This window comes from Cavia porcellus, unplaced genomic scaffold, assembly GCF_034190915.1.
Source record: "Cavia porcellus strain 051 isolate PalLab524CR breed Dunkin Hartley unplaced genomic scaffold, mCavPor4.1 scaffold_31, whole genome shotgun sequence".
Lineage (NCBI taxonomy): Eukaryota > Metazoa > Chordata > Mammalia > Rodentia > Caviidae > Cavia > Cavia porcellus.
In genome coordinates this window covers 15,292,850-15,312,941 of record NW_026947514.1, presented here as the reverse complement: position 1 = coordinate 15,312,941, position 20,092 = coordinate 15,292,850, and the positions used below count along the sequence as shown (strand labels likewise).

At 40.5% G+C, this 20,092-nt stretch overlaps 1 protein-coding gene across 2 annotated transcripts in view; it reads right to left on the bottom strand.

Moving 5' to 3' along the window:
* Positions 1-11,255: 11,255 nt before the first annotated feature.
* Positions 11,256-20,092, bottom strand: part of Kcnk10 (potassium two pore domain channel subfamily K member 10) — a 137,905-nt gene continuing 129,068 nt past the window's right edge. For both annotated transcript variants that reach the window (XM_063241577.1, XM_063241576.1), the window contains exons 6-7: positions 18,785-18,927; positions 11,256-17,089 (exon numbers count right to left, since the gene is read on the bottom strand). In XM_063241577.1, the coding sequence (XP_063097647.1) occupies positions 16,469-17,089; positions 18,785-18,927 (764 nt within the window). In that variant the 3' untranslated portion in view covers positions 11,256-16,468. The remainder of the gene's footprint in view (positions 17,090-18,784; positions 18,928-20,092) is intronic.

The window sequence follows — 20,092 nt, the reverse complement described above, 5'->3', positions numbered from 1 at the left end:
GCCAATAAAGCAAGATATAAGATTAATAAAATAAATACTAAGTATGTCTCAAGCAGACACAGACAGAAGAAGGGAAGAAATCAAAAACAGGATCATTTGGTGAAGAATATAAAAAAATATAGAATACATGAAGCAGATTCAAAGAGATAACCAAGAAATTAAAAACTCTTTGGAAAGATGGAAAATCAGCTTGAAAGAAACCAAGGATAGATTATCCAAACTGGAGGACAATTTTGCAATGTGGGAGTATGAAAGGGAAAACTTTTAAAAAATAACAAGGAAACAAGCAGTAACAATACAAAAGCTAGAAGATGATGAAAGGATCTATAACTTCAGAATAAAGAATGTAAATGAAGAAGCTGAGATACAAAGGAACTACAAAGGTTATTCACAGAAATAATTAAGAAAAACTTCCCAGACATAGGAAAAAGAAATGATATTCTGATATATGAGGCATACAGAACTCCAGCTACCTACAACCAAGACAGAGATAAACCCAGACATATACTAATCAAGATCCCAGAAATTCAATATAAGAACAGAACATTAAAAGCTATTAGAGACAAGAAACAGATAACCTACAGAGGAAGGCCCATCAGAATAATGGCAGATTTCTAGACATAAACCATCAGGTTAAGAAGAGCCTGGAGCGAAATATTCCAATCCCTGAAAGAAAATAACCTCCATCCCAGATTGATATACCCTGCTAAACTGTCTCTAGAAATTAATGGAGAAACAAGATACTTCCAAGACAAAGAGGAACTTGGGAAATTTGCAACCACCAATCCAACTCTACAGAGAATACTCCAGGGCATTCTAGAGAGAGAATAGTACTAGGATTCCAGGAACAGTGGCAGAGAGGCCTCAATGAATGGAGCAGTAAACAGAATGAAGAAGATAAGCAGACAACTGATGGCAAAAAAAGAGCATCACAGAAATGAGGCAGATAAGATTTTATTCAAAACTGATATGAGTGATAGTATCAAGTCTGAGAGTATAGGCAACTACATTGAAGATGACAAGACTCAACGATACACATCCTGGTTTGATAACTGATGGTTTTTGAAGTTCTATACTATATACAAAGTTGAGTTTTTTAATACTGTTATATACTGACATATTCAATTTTACTATGTCTGATGATATAGCCAATTCTATTGGAAATAACAAGAGACAACACAGGAACTATGATAGAATGACTCATATAATGGTCTTATATGTTTATTTTGTTTCATGTGTTTATAAGTGTCATGGTTTATGTCTGTGGCCCCCAGGCCTCATGAGTTTGAATTGTGCATTTGTTATTTGGTCATTGTCTAATGCTTGGATTGACGGTGTAAGTGCTCCACCCACAAAGGGGTGGAGCCAGGATGTGATGTAATGGCAAGAAGAAGGTGTGTCTTGCTTTTTGCCGGTTCCTGTTTGCTTTTTGCAGCCGCCATGAACTGCAGCCCAGCCATGCCCACCTGTCTTGGGGCCAACTGAATGTGGACTGAAACCTCCAAAAACTGTAAGAAATAAACGTTTCCTTTCCCAACTTTGGGCTTCAGGTATTTTGTCTCAGCGACAAGTAAAAAATAAGACAATAGGAATATGTTTTGCTTTGCCTTACTTTGTTTTGTTTCTCCCTCTAATGTAGAAATAATAGAAATACATGTTAAGACTCAGGCATGTGTAGAATCTATAAACAGTTTATGAGAACTGATCGTATGACACATGATGAAATGAACAGATACTTTGAAGAAAAAGAGACACTAAAATACCCAGTGCTGATCCTGGAGTGTCATAATGTGAAACCCAGCAATAGTATTATTCTTTGTTCAGAGTGATATTAGCCTACTTGGGTTTATTCATTCTCAACATAATTGAAGAGATGGATAACTGCATGTATGTTTAAGTGTATAGGATTGATAACCATATTTCCAAGTTTTTGGTGGATAGTTGAACAGAACTGGTTGCAATCTCACTATTTGAATACCCACTTTATAAGCTCCCACTTTAGAATCCCCACTTTAGAATCCCCATTTGTAAGAAGACAATCTGTAATCATCAACTATGATTTCTTACTGTTTTTTTTAAATTATGTATTATTTCTACCCATTTTCTGTTTTGTTTAATCTCTCTTTAAATTAAATTTTTAAAAAAAGACACTACAGTGCTGATCATGGAGTGTCATTATGTGAAATCCAACAATACTATTATTCTTTGTTCAGAATGATTTTAATCTGCATTAGTTTGTTTCATCTAAACATAAATGAAGCTATGGATAACTGCATGTTTGTTTAAGTGTATAAGATTGATAGCCATATTACTTAGTTTTTATTAGATAGTTAAACAGAACTGTTTGCAGTCTCACTGTTTGAATTCCCACTTTACAAGATCCATTTTTGTATCTTGAACAACTATTTGTAAAATGACTATATGTATCTTGAACAACTATTTGTAAAATGACAATATGTAACTTATCAACTGGTGATTTCTTACTGTTTATTTTTCTGTAATTCTGTATTATGTCTATCTTTTTTCTCTTCATGTTTTTTGTTTCTCTTTAAATAAAAAACAACAATGACAACAAAAAACAAAATAGATGACATGTTAGCCCAAAAAGATCCATTTTTGTATCTTGAACAACTATTTGTAAAATGTAATATGTAAACATCAACTAGTGATTTCTTACTGTTCATTTTTTTTTCTGAACATAAGTATTATTTCTACCTATTTTCTGTTTTGTTTAGTCTTTCTCTAAATAAAAATTTTTTAAAACCTGTTTTTGTGACTGAAAAAAAACCAAGATAATAGAGAATTAACAATGACTATCACCTTCAGAAGGAAATCCCCATATTTGCTATATTGCGTATTGTTAGAGTCCAAATAAATGCTTACAGCACCAATTTTAGGCCTGCAAATTCAGCCAAAAAATATAAGCATTAAGTTGTTTTTTACTTCAGTACCTATCATCTTAGCCTGTGCTTCTCCGAATACATGAGTTGCTTACTATGAGAGCAGAGGTGTCTGGCTCCTCAAGTCTATGTGCCAGCTGGCTCACAGGAAAGGACTGGCTTCTTGTTTCTCCTCCTGGCCTACATGGACGCTGCTGGCCTACTGGCATTAATTCTTTAAATTTCTTGTAGAACTCAACAGAAATCCATCAGGGCCTGTGATTTTTTTGTTGGTAGGTTTTAATTACATTTTCAATTTCATTGACTAATATCAAATTATAATATATCTTCTTGATTCAGTTTTGGTAACTCATTTGTGTTTAGAAGTCTGACCATTTCTTTTATTTTTTCATCTTATCTGAGTAAAAGTTCTTAAAGTATTATGATCTTCTGGACTGCCACAAGACCGATTACAATTTCACCCTTTTCATTCTTAATTGCTTCAATATGAGTCTTCTTTCCTCTTTTTGATAAGGTTAACTAGGGGGTTCATTAATGTTATTTAAGCTCTCAAAGAAACAAATCTTCAATTCATTGATTTCTTTGTATTGTTTTCTTAGTCTCAACTGCACTAATTTCAGCTCTGATCTTTATAAGTTCCCCTCTTGTATGGGCTTTGGGTTTGATTTGTTCTTCCCTTTCTAGAAGCTTCTAGTTCAACAATAGTTTTTCATTTGAGCTCATTCTGTTTTCCTCATGTGATAATTTACTGCTATAAAATTTCATTGCTTTCATTGCATCCCATGAGTTCCAGTATGTTGTATTAGCATTTTTATTTAATTGTATATACAGCACAGTTTTTTTCTTTCATTTCTTCTGTGACCTTTTGTTTGTTCAGAAGGGTGTTGTGTAATTCCCATGTGTTTTTGTGATTTCTTTTGTTGTTGATTTCCAGTTTTACTGTACTGTGGTCAAATAATATGTATGGGATAATTCCAATTCCTCTGCATTTACTTAAGCATGTTTTATGGGCTAACATGTCATCTGTTTTGTTTTTTGTTGTCATTGTTGTTTTTTATTTAAAGAGAAACAAAAAACATGAAGAGAAAAAAGATAGACATAATACAGAATTACAGAAAAATAAACAGTAAGAAATCACCAGTTGATAAGTTACTTATTGTCATCTTAGAAATAGTTGTTCAGGTTACAAAATTAAAGTATGTAAAGTGACATTCAAATAGTGACACTGCCATCAGTTCTGCTCAGTGATCCAACAAAAACTTAGTAATATGGTTATCAGTCCCACACACTTGTTTTTTATCTTAAAGAGGGTAAGATTAAACATAACAAAACAGTTCAAAAAGAATTTAAAGAAATACAGATATCAAAGCAAGTCCACCAGAGATCTTCACTGTCTATCTTACTGTGTCTAGTTTTCTTCCAAGTATTTGTCCCCATCTTCACACACATTGAATACATACTGCATATTATAGAACTAATCAAATCATTACAGGATGATAAAGGCTTTTTAGGTCTTCAAGATCTGATATTGGGGAAGCCAATAATGACTACCATAGTGTCTCTCATTCTCTTCATAATAACTGTCCTTATCTTTACATATGCTGAAATTTAACTTAAGAGACTAGACTAATATCGCTCTGAACAGTGAATAACAGTATTGCTAGATTTTATATCATAATGCTACAGAATTAGCATTGGATTTCTTAGTATCTCCTCTTCTTCAGAGTATCTGTTCATTACATCTTGCATTATATAATCTGTTCCGGTAAATAGTTTAAAAAGGTCTTCCCATGTGTGAATTTCTACATATATATCTATTCTCTCAGTATTATAGGGGAAAGCAAATCATAACAAGACAGTAAAACAAATTCCTAGAAAAACATGCAATGAAAAGGCACATAAGACCACAATATTAGGTGATCTACTGTAGTTACTATGCTTTCTCTTGTTATTTTCAATAGACTTGTCCACATCATCAGGCTTAATATAGTTAAGCATAGCATTACATAGCTATTTTTATAAAAAACACAACTTTGAAAACATTGTAGGACTTGAGAGCTGTTAATAATCAAAACCAGTATGGATATCTTTTACATCTTGTCATCTTCAGAGTAGTTGCCTCTACTTTTAGACTTGATACTATGAAGCACTCCAAATTCGAATAAAATAAGCCAAGGCAAAATTACAGTCTAACAAATAAGATTCAAATAAGATCAGTCATAGTAAAACAATGTAAGTAATACAGGGTTTCAATTTAAGTTAATAGGAAATTAAGGATAGTTACCATGGTATAACCTGCTATGTTTTGGGTTAGATGTCTGTGCCCTCAAATCTGGTATGAGTGGACAGACCAGAACAAAATAAATTCAAACTAAACAGAACAATAAGACTACTGTGACTTTTAAATCCTGATACACTATTAACAATGACCTCTGCCTTTTTTTAGTGTATCAAGGCTATCTATAAAAGATTATAGCTTACTGTCTCTGCCTCATGTCTGCTACTCCACTTTACTGCTATAATTTGTCCACCTTACTCCCTCATTCCACTGTCTGCCCCATTCATTGAGGCCTCTCCGCCACTGTTGTTGGAATCCTGGTATCCCTTCCTCTCTCTCTGGAATGTCCTTCAGCACTCTCTGTAGGGTTGAGTTGGTGGCCATGAATTCCCACAGTTCCTCCTTGTCTTGGAAACATCTTATTTCTCCATTAACTTCGATAGAGAGTTTTTCAGGGCATATCAGTCTTGGTTGCAAATTATTTTCTTTCATGGCTTGGATAATTTCTCCCCAGGCCCTTCTCAATTTGAGAGTTTGTCTTGATAAGTCTGTTGTTTTGATAATTTTCCCATTGTAGGCAATCTGGCTGCTTTTAGTATTCTGTTCTTTTGGTGAATTTCTGAAATCTTGATTATTATATGTCTGGGTGTAGATCTGTTTTGGTTGTATGTGGCTGGAGTTCTATATGCCTTATTTATCTGAATATCATTTCTTTTTCCTATGTTTGGGAAGTTTTCCTTTAATATATCTGTGAATGTTCTTTGTAGTTCAATTTTGGTTATTCCTGCTTCCTTACTCACATGCTTTATTCTTAAGTTATGTATCCTTTTGTCATCTTCTAGCCTTTGAATTGTTTCTGGTTCCTCATTTTTAAGAGGTCTTTTCTTTCATGATCATATCATAAATTTCTCTTCAAGTTTCAAAAGACTAACTTTAGTTTCTTTCAAGGCATTTTGCCAGTTTTCAATGGAGTTTTTAGTTTCCTGGTAATCTCTTTGAATCTGTTTCATGTATTCTAGGTTATGTTTAAATTCTTCATCAGAGGTTTCTCTTTTCTGATTTCTGCTGTTCTTCCATCTGTGTTCTCTTGGGAGGGGCTTATCATTTCTTTAATTAATCTCTTTATATCTTGCCTCACTTGGATCAGAAGTACAGTTTTAAATTCGTCTATGAGGTCATGAAGATATTTCTTTATATCGGCTGATGCTGTGTCTAGTATTGGATGGTTACTGTGCTGGTTCTCTTCTGTATTTACTTCTCCTGGGCTTATTTTCCCAGGTTCAGCAGCTAGAGATTTTTTTTAATTTCTATCTCTTGTCATGTTTCTGGTTTCTTTCAGACTGGTGCATCCTGGGTGTCTCTGACCCTCTCTGTATTGCATAGGGTCTTTCTGTAGCGTACTGACTGGAGTTTTTGCTACCCTCCCCAATTTGCTGTTATCTGAGGTAGGCAGGGATGCAGCAATAGTGCAGGCTAGCCTCCAGCCTCTGTGCTAGCCAATACACAAGTTAGGCTGTACCTTGTGGATGTCACAGAGTTGCAACAATTTTGTATCTGCTTATTGGGTCACAACCAGAGGTGTGGTTCAGCCCCAGTGATCCCACCAGTTCTCTCTGTGCCAGGAGCAGCTGACTGATGTCACCATGGTGCAAGGCTATGCCCACATCCAAGCTGTCCTCTACCAGACCTCTGTGTGCCAGGGCGACTGTCTGATGTCACTGCAGCACCAGGCCCTGCCCAATTCCAAGATGTCCTCTACCAGATCTCTCTGTGCCAGGGGCAACTATCTGATGTCACCACAGCACACTGGGCTCTGCCCAACTCCAAGATGTCCTCCACCAGTCCTCTCTGTGTCACTGATGCCGCTGTGGCGCCAGGCTCTGCCCAATTGTAAGATGTCTTCCAGTCAGTGACAGCAGCCAAGAGACCCAGTCTCTAGTACTCTCCGGGACTCAATGCAGATCTTCCTCTTGGGTCCACTGCACACTGCACCACATGTCTTCACTGTGTTCCCAGCACAGCAAGGATCGTCAGAAAACTGCACAGTGTCTGGCTTTGGAGCCCCAGAGCCTCTCGCTGTCTCCTCCAGTGTGGCCAGGTGGCTTTAGCTGGTTCACAGGGCCCCAGGTTTTAATTTCCAGCAGTTGCCAAGAGCCAATACAGCTTTTCCCCTTGGATCCACTGCTCACTGTGCTGCATCCTCCTGGGGTTATTGGCAGCCGCAGTCTCAGCACAACCTTAGATCTTCTGGGCGCGCTTAGTACAGTGCAGAACGGGGCTCAGTGAGCACATCAGGCTTCAGCTCTCCACCTGCACTTTTCCTTCCTCTTCCTAGTTTTATTTTTCCCTTCGGTTGCTGCTTTGGTTAATAAGAATAGTTATCCATTAGTCCTCTCCATGTTGTCATATTCTAGCATCTGATCTTATTTCTCTGCAGAGACTCTGCACCCAGCCCCCAAGCAAGCCACCATTTTCTGTCCATGTCATCTATTTTGAAGAACATCTCATGTGCAGCTGAGAAGAATGTGTGTTATGATGGTGTGGGCTGGAATACTCTGTAGACTTCTACTTAGTCCATTTGTTCACATGTGTTTTAATTATGCTATTTCTTTGCTGATTTTTGTCTAGTTGATCTATCTAATTGTGATAGTGGGGTATTAAGATTCCCCATTAGTTAGTGATTATTTAATTTTTCATGTCCATTCACATTAGTTTTGTGTAGTTGGGTGCACTAGTGTTTGATGCATATATAATTATGTCTTCTTGGAGTCTTCCCTTAAGTATGTAGTGACCTTCTTTGTTCCTTTTGATCAGTCTTGGTTTGAAGTTTACATTGTCTGCAAACAGAATAGCTAACTGCTTTTTTCTGGGATTCTCTCACATGATATATTTTTCATCCTTTGACTTTCATTCTATGAATTTTTTTGACCAGAGATTGAACTCACAACCTCATGCTTGCCAGGCAGGCATTTAAGCCACTGAGATAAATTCCCAGTCCTAGTCTATGACTTTCTTTTTAATCAATGTGTTTCTTCTAAGCAGCATATTGTTGTATCTTGTTTCTTGATCCATTCCGTTAGTCTGTTTCTTTTGATTGGTGAATTCAGATCATTTACATCAATAGTTATAACAGATAGGTATTGGTGTATCTTCCTCATATTTTCTTATTGTTGGTTTCATGTCTTTGCCCTCTGTTTAATTGCTTGTCCACCATGGTGGCTTCTTTCTATGTGTGATCTTGTGATTATTGTCTTCATTTTCTCTAACATATTCTTCAGAGCATTCTGAAGAGCCAGTTTAATGGACATGAATCTCCTCATGTGTTCTTCATCATGTAATTTCTTATTTCTCCAATTTTGAAAGAAAGTTTTGTGGGGTACATCAATCTGGACTGGAAGATGTTTACACTTAGAGCTTGAAATACCTCACTCCAATATCTCCTTGATTTGAGAGTTTGCACTGAAAGGCTGCTGTTTCCTTTATGGGTGATATGTCTCTTTTTTTGTTGTTGCTTTTAATATTTTGTTCTTGTGCTAAATTTCCAGGATCTTGGTTATTATATGCCTTGGTTTAGGCTTATTTTGGTTATGGCTGTTTGGAGTTCTAAATGCTTCATTTATATGTATGTCAAATTCTTTGTCCATGTTTGGGAAGCTTTCTGCCATTATTTCTGTCGTTTCTTGTGGCATTCGTGCTGCCTCCAGCTTTCTCATTGACTCCGATCACTCTCATGTTGTTTTTCTCAATGGTTAGTCCCACCCACTAATGTCAGTTATTTTTTTATAAGATATGCCAATACCTATCTGTTACAGCCATTGATGTAAATGATCTGAATTAACCAATCAAAAGATAAATGGTACATGTACATTTTGTTTGTTTGCTTGCTTGTTTTGTCCCATTCACTTCACATCCCTCCTTGCTCCTTCCAACTCTTGGTCTACTTACCACTGTTTGGGAAGATTGTTTTGATGTTCAACAAAGGCATCACATTTCCTTGCCTGTGTCCTCCAAGTAACTAATGCTACTCAATTCTAAATACTGTACTCTCATAAGAGAATGAAAAAAGGAAAACATTTCTGACCTCATGGGCTTTGGGGTCATACAAGGTTTACCAGACCGTGCTTTGAGAACTGCTAACTGGGTGTACAATCTTAAAATGAATTCTGAAAATGTACCTGGATTAATGGGGAAGGAATCCTGTGATTGATGAATGATGCCTGCTTTGGACAACAGGGTATGGAGCAGGAGCAGATTTTCCACGTATTTGACATCCACACAAAAGCCTAATCTATCTCTTAAGTTCCTAGACATGCCAACTAACTAGAGCAATGTTTAGATTTTAAATAACATTCAAATATCTATCGAGATGAGAGTGACAGAGATCCTTCAGAACAATCATCTTTTCAGTATGACATTATTATTTTGTACCAGGGATGGAACTCATGTTTGCCAGGCAGGCACTTTTGCCACTGAGCTATATCCCCAGCCTCCTCAATCTGATTATTTAAACAATCATGTGGTTAAATTTTGGAGTTATCTGAAAATACAAATAAAATAGGCAAATTTGGCTTTACCAAAATGATATGTCAGAGTTGGATAAATTACTTATTCCATAAATCTTGACACCAAATGATTTCCAATTCATGAAAACATTTTCCTTGAAGGATGCAAGTGCACTATCCACAAGAGCAGTAAAATTCTTCCACAAGTAATTTGAGTGTATTTTATTAAGTATCTTGTTCAGTGCTGAGCACAGAAAAAAAAAAAATTAAAGTTTCAATCCCTGTACTGAAGGTCTCATATTCTCAGAGAACAAAAAAACCAGGAATCGAAATCAAGAACAGCAACCCCTATACTTGAGGAGGGCTCAAGGTCTCTTAAGGCAGCCAACTTACTCTATGGGATAGAAGTAAGAAAAGACTCCCTGGCAGTGTTCTCCCACTACATCCCACAGGACCTGAATGAGTAGTGGAATAGGGAAGGTGACACACGAAGACTTGCAAAAGAAACATTAAGTGCAAAAACCTGGAGACAGAAGATGAAAGTGTGGGCCATTTGATAAGCTTGCAAATAACTCAGAATGATGGTGGCAGTGATTGATGTAGACAAGACAGTAATTAACATGTGGCTTGATAGCCTGGTGCTCTTGAGTTTTAGACTAAAAGCCAAGAAGATATAGTGATCTGCTGAGTATTACAAAGATCACTTTGAGCTCCTTACGTGTTGTCACTGTCCCAGTCACAGGTAAATAATAAACATATGAGCTAGATTTGTTCCTATCCACCTATCACCAGCCATGTCACTGGGTTATGGTAGCCTAAGGTCTTTGTTTTGGCTACCATGGCATCCCATTGCCTTCATTCCATCCCATAGCCAAGAATGTACCCTTTTGCAATTAAAAGAGGAAACATAGACAGGAACCACATCACTTTACTGAAAAAGTATCAAAGCCCATATCCCATGATACATGACCTTATTGCAAGGTCCAGGTCTGAGGCTGATTAACCTGAGTTGGAAATCTCTTATTTTCTCTAGGTATCAAAACCTTCACTTAAAACATGAAGATGTTCAACTTACCTATTTACTCTCTGTGAAGGCTAAGGTAGGATGTTTGTAACCTGCCTACCAGAGTACCTAGTATATATAACAGGCACTCAGAAATGGTCACCATTTTATCTCATCCTATGCCTAATAATCCTGTGACTGAGGGATATAATATTCCAAGGGCAAAATAAAATACAGATTAAAATGTCCACACCCAAAAAGTAGTCCATTCTACTGTCTGTCACAATACCCAAACTTAGTTTTTCACCTAGTAAATGTGATGTATGTTGACCAACCCCAAAAGCATGCAGAGAGGATGCAGTAAAAACAGGAAAGTAAAAGTGTGTCACAGTCACACTGGGTTATTGAAGATTCCCCTTCATAAGAAGAAGACTTGAGTTTCACAGCTCTGCACTGATGAACATCAGGCATGAGGGCAAGCTGGGGAAGACCTGTCCTGAGCAGAGCGCCCATCCAGCCACAATGAACCATGCTGGCCCCACAAAAGAAAGGCAAACAGGAGAGACATTAGATTGGGTCTTCCAGAAGGTCTTTGTTGCAATTTTTCCATCATCAAAAAAAATTACATCATCAAATAAAGACAATAGCAGCACAGCATATTGAAATGTTACAAGCAAATTTGCTTTTGTACTTTTCCTAAGAACATTACGAAATCCCCCCACACACAGTAGTATCTGTAAAATGCCTTTTATTAAAGCACCATGAAATCCTACAAAGAGAAAAATAGGTAAAACACCTCCACAAATGGGTTTATCATCATCATCATGGGGTCCACTGCCTGCAAATCTGGGATGGGGATCGGGCTGGAAACTGGCATGTGGGGTGGTTTGCATATCACTTCTAGGCACCACTGCAGCTATCCATTCAAGAAACAGATGTGAAGTTACCCTCCGCAGTACAGGTCTGCTATGTAGTTGGGGCAGGTGTCCACTCAAGGAATTGTTAATGCCCAGGGAACTGTTTTGAGATTTCTTTTACTTAAGAAAAAAGAACGCAGAGGATATTCCTAGTCTCAGGCACTACTTTCAGTAAAATCAGAGACATCACCTATGTCTCCTCATTGCCACTATGTTGATGTGATGAGACCCACAGACCACTGTGGGAGGGCCACGGTTTACAAGGAGCATGAGTGGGTGGGTGAAGTCCACACAAAGACAGAGTGCAGGGCTTTATGTAAGGTCCATGGGACTAGTGTGCTATTTTAGTTCCTATATGTAGAATTAACAGAGCACGATACCAAATTAAAGTTAGCTTGTTTTAGAGTTACATTTTCCCATTTTAAAGTCATTACTAACTCACATCTACACTGTATCACTAGAAGCTTCCTCCACTCTTTCAGCTACTGTATTTGCACACAACCACATCATAACAGTGAGGAAGAATTATCTCCACCTGGAACATTATTAGGATGCAGAAAGTAGAGACGAAACATAATACCAGCATGTTCTTTTGTTGTTCCTTTAAAGAGGCTCTCTACAGGCTTGTTTGTTTTCCTGTGGCTCAGAAACCATGGTACACATCGGATGGTTCACATTCCTTTGCAGTCTACTGAGTCAAAACCTGCCCTTCTTAAATCCTTGCCATATTCTCACTAATCCCCCAAATCAAGCATACAAATAGATGTGCAGCCCTGACTTAACTAGGAAGTGAAATCATCTTGAGAGGGAGGCAAGGGGGCAGTAGCCAAAGATTAGCACACCAGGGCTTTCAACATGAAATGGTCTCCATAGAACCCAGAGCAGTCATTTCCTGCGGGTGTGTGAATATGAGAGGAAGAGCAGGAGATGCATAAATTCATAAAGTAATCAAAGGGAACTTGTAGTACAACTGACTGTAAATAGCAATTGCCTAAAATTCTTTAACTTGTGTTAATACCATGCAAAAAAATGCAAAATGCCCACATAACACAAGCCTCCAGGTGACAGAGTGCCAAGAGTTATAAGGGAGAATCTAAGAGACAGCCTACACTAGGCATGATCCTAATTAGGAAGCTAGTCTCCCAAATACCTCTGGTCTCCATTAACCACCCAGAAAACAAAGGAAACCAACCTCTCACCCTAAAATGGGTAGGATCATTAATCAGTATGCACACATCCAACTTATAAATTTCTTAATAAATGTAATTAGCTCATGGGCTGGGTAATGCTTCACCAGAGGACTGCAGAACTAAAAGGACCCTTGATGATTATCTGTGCTCAACTCCCTTAATGTGCACATGAGGTACAAGGAACTAATGTGCCCACAACCACAACCACAGGCTGTGGCTAGGAAAGCAGACAGTAGCCCCAGTTACCTCAATCATATGCTATAGAGGCCACACACACACACACACACACACACACACTATACAGCGCTACTCAAAATATGATGGATTGATGGAATCACTACAGGATACCCCACACATGCATGTACACACACACATACACACACACACACACACACTATACAACTCTGCTCAAAATATGCTCTCTGGAATCACTGTTGGATACTGGATTAGGTTTGGGCAATGAGCTGTATTTATTTCTCCAAACTGTCCCTTGGCTCTCACTAGTAAACCTCCAGATATACTTTGAAAATAAAATTCTGCATCCAACCACAGGATAAAACAAAGGACGCCACTCACAGAAGACACTGAAGGTGTGCTCTTTCTGTGTGCAACACCACAATGTTCATTCCAGATTTTCAGTTGGGCGGGAATGCAGAGTGTGCGGGGAGGATTGTACAATGCATGTAGAATATGCAGCAACTTTGCCTTACCATGTATGTTCTGCAAGCTATTTGGCCCCGTCTTTTAAAAAGTAGCATTCAAGTAATCAAAACAGCTGAACCCTCAAATATTAATTTGTACACATGAAAAGGAATCCAATCTGCTGTTCCTCCTCAGTTTTTTCCATTGTGCTCAGGGAAGAGGTTGTATCAAAGATTTCTGCACTCCCAACCCAAGGCTATTCTCGACTCTGTATTACTGTAATTTGACTCTTTGGGGAAGCTTCTATGCACATACCAACACATGCACCTGTTCCATTTGGTAGAATATCCAGCTCAGTGCTCTCTGAACTGTTTTAGTCCTGCTGAATGTGAAATTCCTGCAAGGTAAGCAAGTAAAGTGCAAAAGAGTGCTCTCAAAGGGTGTTTTCTTGATTATACAAAAAAAGTGCCATATGCAGCATTCCCCAAAACAAAACTAAAACCATGCACAGTAGAGGTCTTTAAGCTATGTTTACACAAAGACCTCCTGCCCGCTGTAAAGATTCTTCCATGTCTTCTCCATCCCCTCTGTAAACGGTGTCTATGAAGCTCGAAAGACACTTGTGCACACATACACATGCACTCACACACTCACAAGGGTGCACGACACAGACGCTGTAACAAAGTTGAAAGCAGACTTTGGTCATACTTTGAATACCAGCTCTAATACTTTCTTGCTGTGTGCCATTAGATAAGTGACTCAGCTTCCCTGAGCCTCAGTGTTATCATCTACATAATAGATTTGCAAATATTTCCCCAGTAGTGTTGTGAGCATTCAGTGAGCAGACACCTATAAGGTGCCTAATCCAATGCCTCATTGACAGAAAGCACTGGATAAATACCAGGGAACCTTTTTTGCCAGATCCAGCTGTACGGCCTGCAATTTTAACACATTACGATAAAGAGGTACCAATGTACCATAGGGTGGAAACCTAAATGAATGCGATCCAAAAGTTTAATCAGGAAAATATCACTTATCTACCAGTTCCTTAAAATCTTTGGGTCAAGCTGGAATGATACCCATAGTAAAAACCACTGTCCATGCCTGCATATACATCAGTTCCCAGTGTCTGTTATGTGAACACTGGATGTCACCAGTGAGCCATAGCTCAAGCCGGGTGACGGAGTAAACCGAAGCCTACTCTGGACAGGAAAGGCCTCATCACAGGGATTCTGATTTGGATCTTTCTCTAAAGCAATGCAGAATCTTAACTTGAGCCTAAAGACTTGGGGACAGGCAATGGAGTGCTGTTATTTTGGGGGAAGTAAGCACGGATAGGTCTTTGTGATACAAAATGGTCAAGGATGCAGTGGGCATGATTTTCCCCTGAAAGGCAGAAAGCACTGGGTGGTTTCTGGAATTGTGATCTTTTGGTAAATCCACTGCGTGGATGAAATCCCACGAAATCCCCAAAAGGTGGGAGGACCATAATCAGCAATCCCTGGTATCGCCAGGTGCAAACGTTTAAGTGTGCGGCCCAAATCGCTAACTATGAACCAATGTGATAGCCAGCCAATTAGGATAAAAACAGGAACACACATGAATAATGGCCTGCTATTCTTTTTTCCTTTTCTGATGAAGTCCACTGAAAATCCCCTCTCAAAACCTAGGACTAGCCATTCTCCCTCTTTCCTTCCCCAAATATTCTAATTATCGCCTGTTGGTTATTGTTTGCCTTGCAACAATCAGTCACAGGACTGTTCCAACTGTAGTGAGGAGCAGGTGTGAGGAAAGAACAGCCAAACATAAAAGCAAAATAAAATATCATAAATATGTCTTTTTTAAGTATTGTCTTGTAAATGACATTAACGGCACTTAAGCTACAAGCAACACATTTCCATTTTACAGGAGTTGATTGAGGGATTAATTTTGCTTTTGTTTGGAAATAGCAAGTTTGGATCTCATGACTATATCTACCCAAGACACCCAAAGGGACGGAAAGCCCTGAGATGGAAAGATGCCATGGTCCTTCTTGGTATGTCTCAAAAATGCAGGATGGCTGTTTTTATAAAAGTTTAGAATCAGCTAGACAGAACAGCAAGCCACTGGCATCATGCAAGGCAATAGTTTTGGTATTGTTCCCCCTCTTATCAAAATGAGTTATAATTTAAGTTTCAATAGAAAAGTGAAATGGACCTTTCAGAATCAAGTTTATTTCCACCATCACACCCACTGATAAAAATGCATGATTGGCCTTTAACCATGCAAGCCCTTGAGGGTTGGCTTTTCCCCAACGCTCGCATGTTCCCTTGGAATCTCTGGCCCTGTGAGAAAGACACAACTCAGTAGGCTTCTGTCAGTGGTTAAGGTGATATCCACAGTGTGATGTGTTTGTGATTGTTTCTTTTGTAATGAGAAAAGCAAATTGCACCTTTTAATATATGTGCTCTGATCTGCTTCCAACAAAAACTCCAGGTGCTCTCAGATCCCACAAACATTCACTTGGAGCTCAGAAAGAGTGTTATGCACTGAACAGAGTGTGTCAAAATTCAAGTTCAGAGCACATGCCAAAATGTCAGCTCTAAACCTAGTTACAGTGACCAGTTCACCTGCAAACAGGCCCCCGGCCTCCCGGGTGGCGGCAGCTTCAGGAAATGAAACTCCGACACACCTGTTCCCTTCAGAGGCTGGTCTAAGGGATAGTGGCCCTCGTCTGCATGCCATGCCCAGTGACACTGCGCAGTGGTGCAGCATCGCTGGGGGAACCCCCTTCACGTGTGCGACCCCAACCTGCTACGTGTGCGAATGCTCCCTGCGTGTCCTGCAGCTGCTGTTTGAAACGAAGTTCTTGTTCTTTGATTCATTTTGGCAGAGCAAGCTTTCAGTCATTTATGGCACAGTGAAATATATTCTTCAATGCTATGTAATTTTGGACTAACAAGAAGTCTGTTTAAGGCACATGTCTCAGTGTGAATATTTAAAAAATAAAAATAAAAGACCACACAACGCTTAGTCCTCATCCAACATCCTTAACATTTAGTTTCTGTCTTCGAGTAATGAGTTGTTCTCTAGCTCGCTGTCTTTGGTGTCCGTGGGGACCATTCCGTTCTCCATTTCCGCATGCTGCTGGATGCACTCGGTCAGCATGGCTGTGCTGGAGTCGTCCGAGTTACACATCTTTTCAGTCTCCTCCTCCTTCTTCTCTTCATCCAGGGAGTAATTCCGGAAGGTCTTGTAGATTTTCTGCACGTCCTCGGGCAGGCTCTTTTTGAGGTCTTTGTTTTTCCTCTTGGTGAGCCTGGAAGTGGACCCAAACTTGTTGATGATGTTGTCCTCGGAGGCGCCCTGCCCATGTTTGTTGAGCTGCTCTGACCCCTTAAGGCGCAGGTTGTTGGGTCGGTTGTTGATGCTCTCCTGGGATGAGGCCTTGAAGCGGCCTGTGTCCAGCGCAGCGAAGACGGAACGCTTCTCGGGGGACAGCATGTCCAGCGAGTGGGCTCTCTGGTCCAGGCCCAGTCGTCGGCGCTCCATGCTGCGGATGGTGGCCGCCCGCTGCAGCTTATCGTGGATCTCCACGCTGAGCCGCCTCCTGGTCTCCCGGAACTCGGCCGTCACATTGGCCTTCCACTCTGCCGCGTGGGCCTTGATCTCACCAACCTGGCCAGGAGTGGAACAGCAGCAGCACACTGAAAAGCTCTCCTCTGGCTGCCACCTCCCAGCACCCACAATCCCCAGGGGTCCCGAAGGGGCGGCTGCCTCTGGGGGTAAGGAGCAGGCATCCGGGGATAGGGGCAGTATTTCCACTCAGACACCCGCCTTAGACTAGCTAGTGGTCAATGTGACTCAAGGAGGCAGATGTGCAGGGAGACCCAAAGAACACTTGGGACTGGGAGACGGTGGTGGCTAGAGAGAGGTAGACAGAGCTCTGGACAAGAGATCAGTATTTGGGGCTCCAGCTTTGTCTACACTGTTTTTACAAAGGATATGGCCTCCTTCCTTCCACATAAACTAGGCAATCATGTCTCGCTCAACTCTTCATCACAACATAAGATAAGGAAATGGACCCAACTCCACCACCCGAGGCGCAAAGCAGCCGCTCAGCAAGCCTTTGGCCTTTCCCTGTCCTTCCGATCTCTCCATCTGGGTGCAGTGACCAAGCTGTCCCAGTGTGGCTGACACTTTCAGTTTTAAAGTATAAACCTCCTGGAACCTCCTAGGAACCTCCCTGAGTCCTGGGCAAATTGGAACCACTGTTACCTTATGCCTGGGCCAAGCTATGACTATGTGACATGGGGCTTCCCCTGGCTGATGGAGATGCTCCAGGACACCTGGTGACCACAATCCCCTGTCAGGTACAGGGACAAAGCAGATTCTGCCAAAGGCCACAGAACATACATTCTTAGCAAGTGAAGCCTACCCTGAAGATCAGCACCAAGTTTCTTGGCTTTTAATCAAGAGGGTAAACAATCCAAGTCCACGCTTCCCTATGGATATGATTGGCTCAAATTTTTGCATTCAGAAAAATCACTGTTTATGCTCTTCCCCTCTCTTTTGTTATGGCTGATCTTGAGAATCAGATTGGATACTGCATTGACAACACAAGAAAATAAACATGTAGGCCCAGGAATGATAAGGGAAATCACCCTTTCAGCAAATTTGTCCTACAAAGAATGAACAGCTGCCTTTAGAGGAGCTGTCGCTCTGTTCCTTTCTTTAACTTTCTATCCCTTTCCACTGCCCTCCCACTTTGTTATTTCTTTTCTTGTCTTCCTAAAAGAATATGAATTTTTTAATTATGAAACGATCTTTCCTTCTTAGATTTTTTTTTCTCATCTTCATGTAGATTCTCACACAAATTTATGTGAGAGCATACAGACCATGTGCCTTGGCCGTAGGTCTAAATTTATCTGTGTGGATCTGGCAGCAGATGGGGAAATGGAGGCTATAGATGAAAGGGACCCCTTGTGTCCACTTCCTTGTGGCTGGCCACTGTTTGATGGCCTCGGCCTCACATTGAATAGAGAAAGACTCGTGGTGTTTCCTCTCAGACCCTAAGATCTGGGGACAGGGCAGTGTCCCTGGATTCCTTCTGAGACCTCTAAGCTCCCCACATATTTGCTAAAGGGTAAATGCACAGCTCCCTCAGCAATCATCAGCCTTTACTTACTATTGCTATGCTTTTTTTTTTCATTCTAGAAATAATTCCTATTCCATTCCACTTGGGTTTCAGGCAAAGATTCAGCATGAAGAAGCCATGGGAACCCGGCCTGAGTCAGAAGCTCTCCAGCCCACAGAACACAGACAGGCTAATCTGGGGTCAGGAACAACCGCAGAGTACAGAAGGGGTCTTACCTCTTCTTTTGTCTTTTTGGATAGAACTCGCAGCCAGTCTCCAATCATACTGAGGACAGCTGCAAAGTAGGCAAGGCCAACAAGGATCCAAAACCACACTAGAGGTTTATACCACTCCCGGTAATTAATGCCGGCATTTCCTCCTGTAAACAACAAGCATTACTTTAACCACGGTCTAGGGTAAGCTCCCTGAAGAGCAAATGTTTCCCAGAGACGTCACTCCACTGTCACCCAACACTCAGCTGTTGGCCTGGTGGACACAAGACACAACAGAGACTGGTGGACAAGCCAAAAAAGAGATGGGTCCCTCCCTATAGGAAGCTGTCTTGAGCCTCAGTGTCTCTGATTCTTGATCATGAACCTTAACACCTGTAACAGGAAAATGCTGTGGTCAGCTTGACCCACTCATTCTCAACTGAGCATCAGTGACAAATGCGAGGTCTCCTATTGATGTGCCACAGATGAAAATTGTCCTTTTCTCCTTAATCTTCTCCGAATTTATTTTAATAAAAAAAAATCAAATATCATTACATCATCCCTCATAGTTTGGAACTCCTGGAACCATTTCCATTTGAAGCTCACGGGCGTTTGCCCAGAGATGAGTGGATGCACAGAAGTAAACTTAAGCATGATGACAAGACCAGGAGTCGGACCCACTGATTTAGTTATTTAATGCAACTGAGGGATGGTGTGTGCATGATGTTAATCCTAAGGGTCAATTAGGCTGAGTAATTAGAATTGGCATGAGCTAGAACTAAAAGGGACCTCTGAGGCCAACTAGTCCAATTCCTTTATTCTATAAATAAGGATTACAGTAAAAATCCATCAAACCAAATTGGTCAGTTGCACGATGCTATTGACTGGCTTTTCCTCTGAAAAGACTGGTCATTTATTCCAAATAATTAGCCTACTTATTCTAGCCTTCGTGCAAGGCCTGCTGAGAGCAGTCCTGACATGTAGCCTCCAAGCCCTCCTCACTCTCCTGAAAAGGTCAGGAAGCCCAGCACCATAATGGATGTCAGCCTTGCGTTCGCTATAGGAGACATTGCTCCCCAGTGAGGTGAGGTAGGACCCCTCCAAGGTGGCTGCCCCTAGCCATGCATTGGCAATTAGGGCATCAGGTGACGAGCAACTCCCAGACTTCCTAAGTGGCTCTTGATTGTAACCACATCTAGCACCACTGAAGCCACATGGTGGCCTAGCACTCCTTGTACCTGAAGGAGCCAACTCGACAGACACTGGGACCTGTGCCTCTTCTCAGCGTGCCCACACCCACTTTGAGATGGGCCCATGAGGCCGGGACAGCTG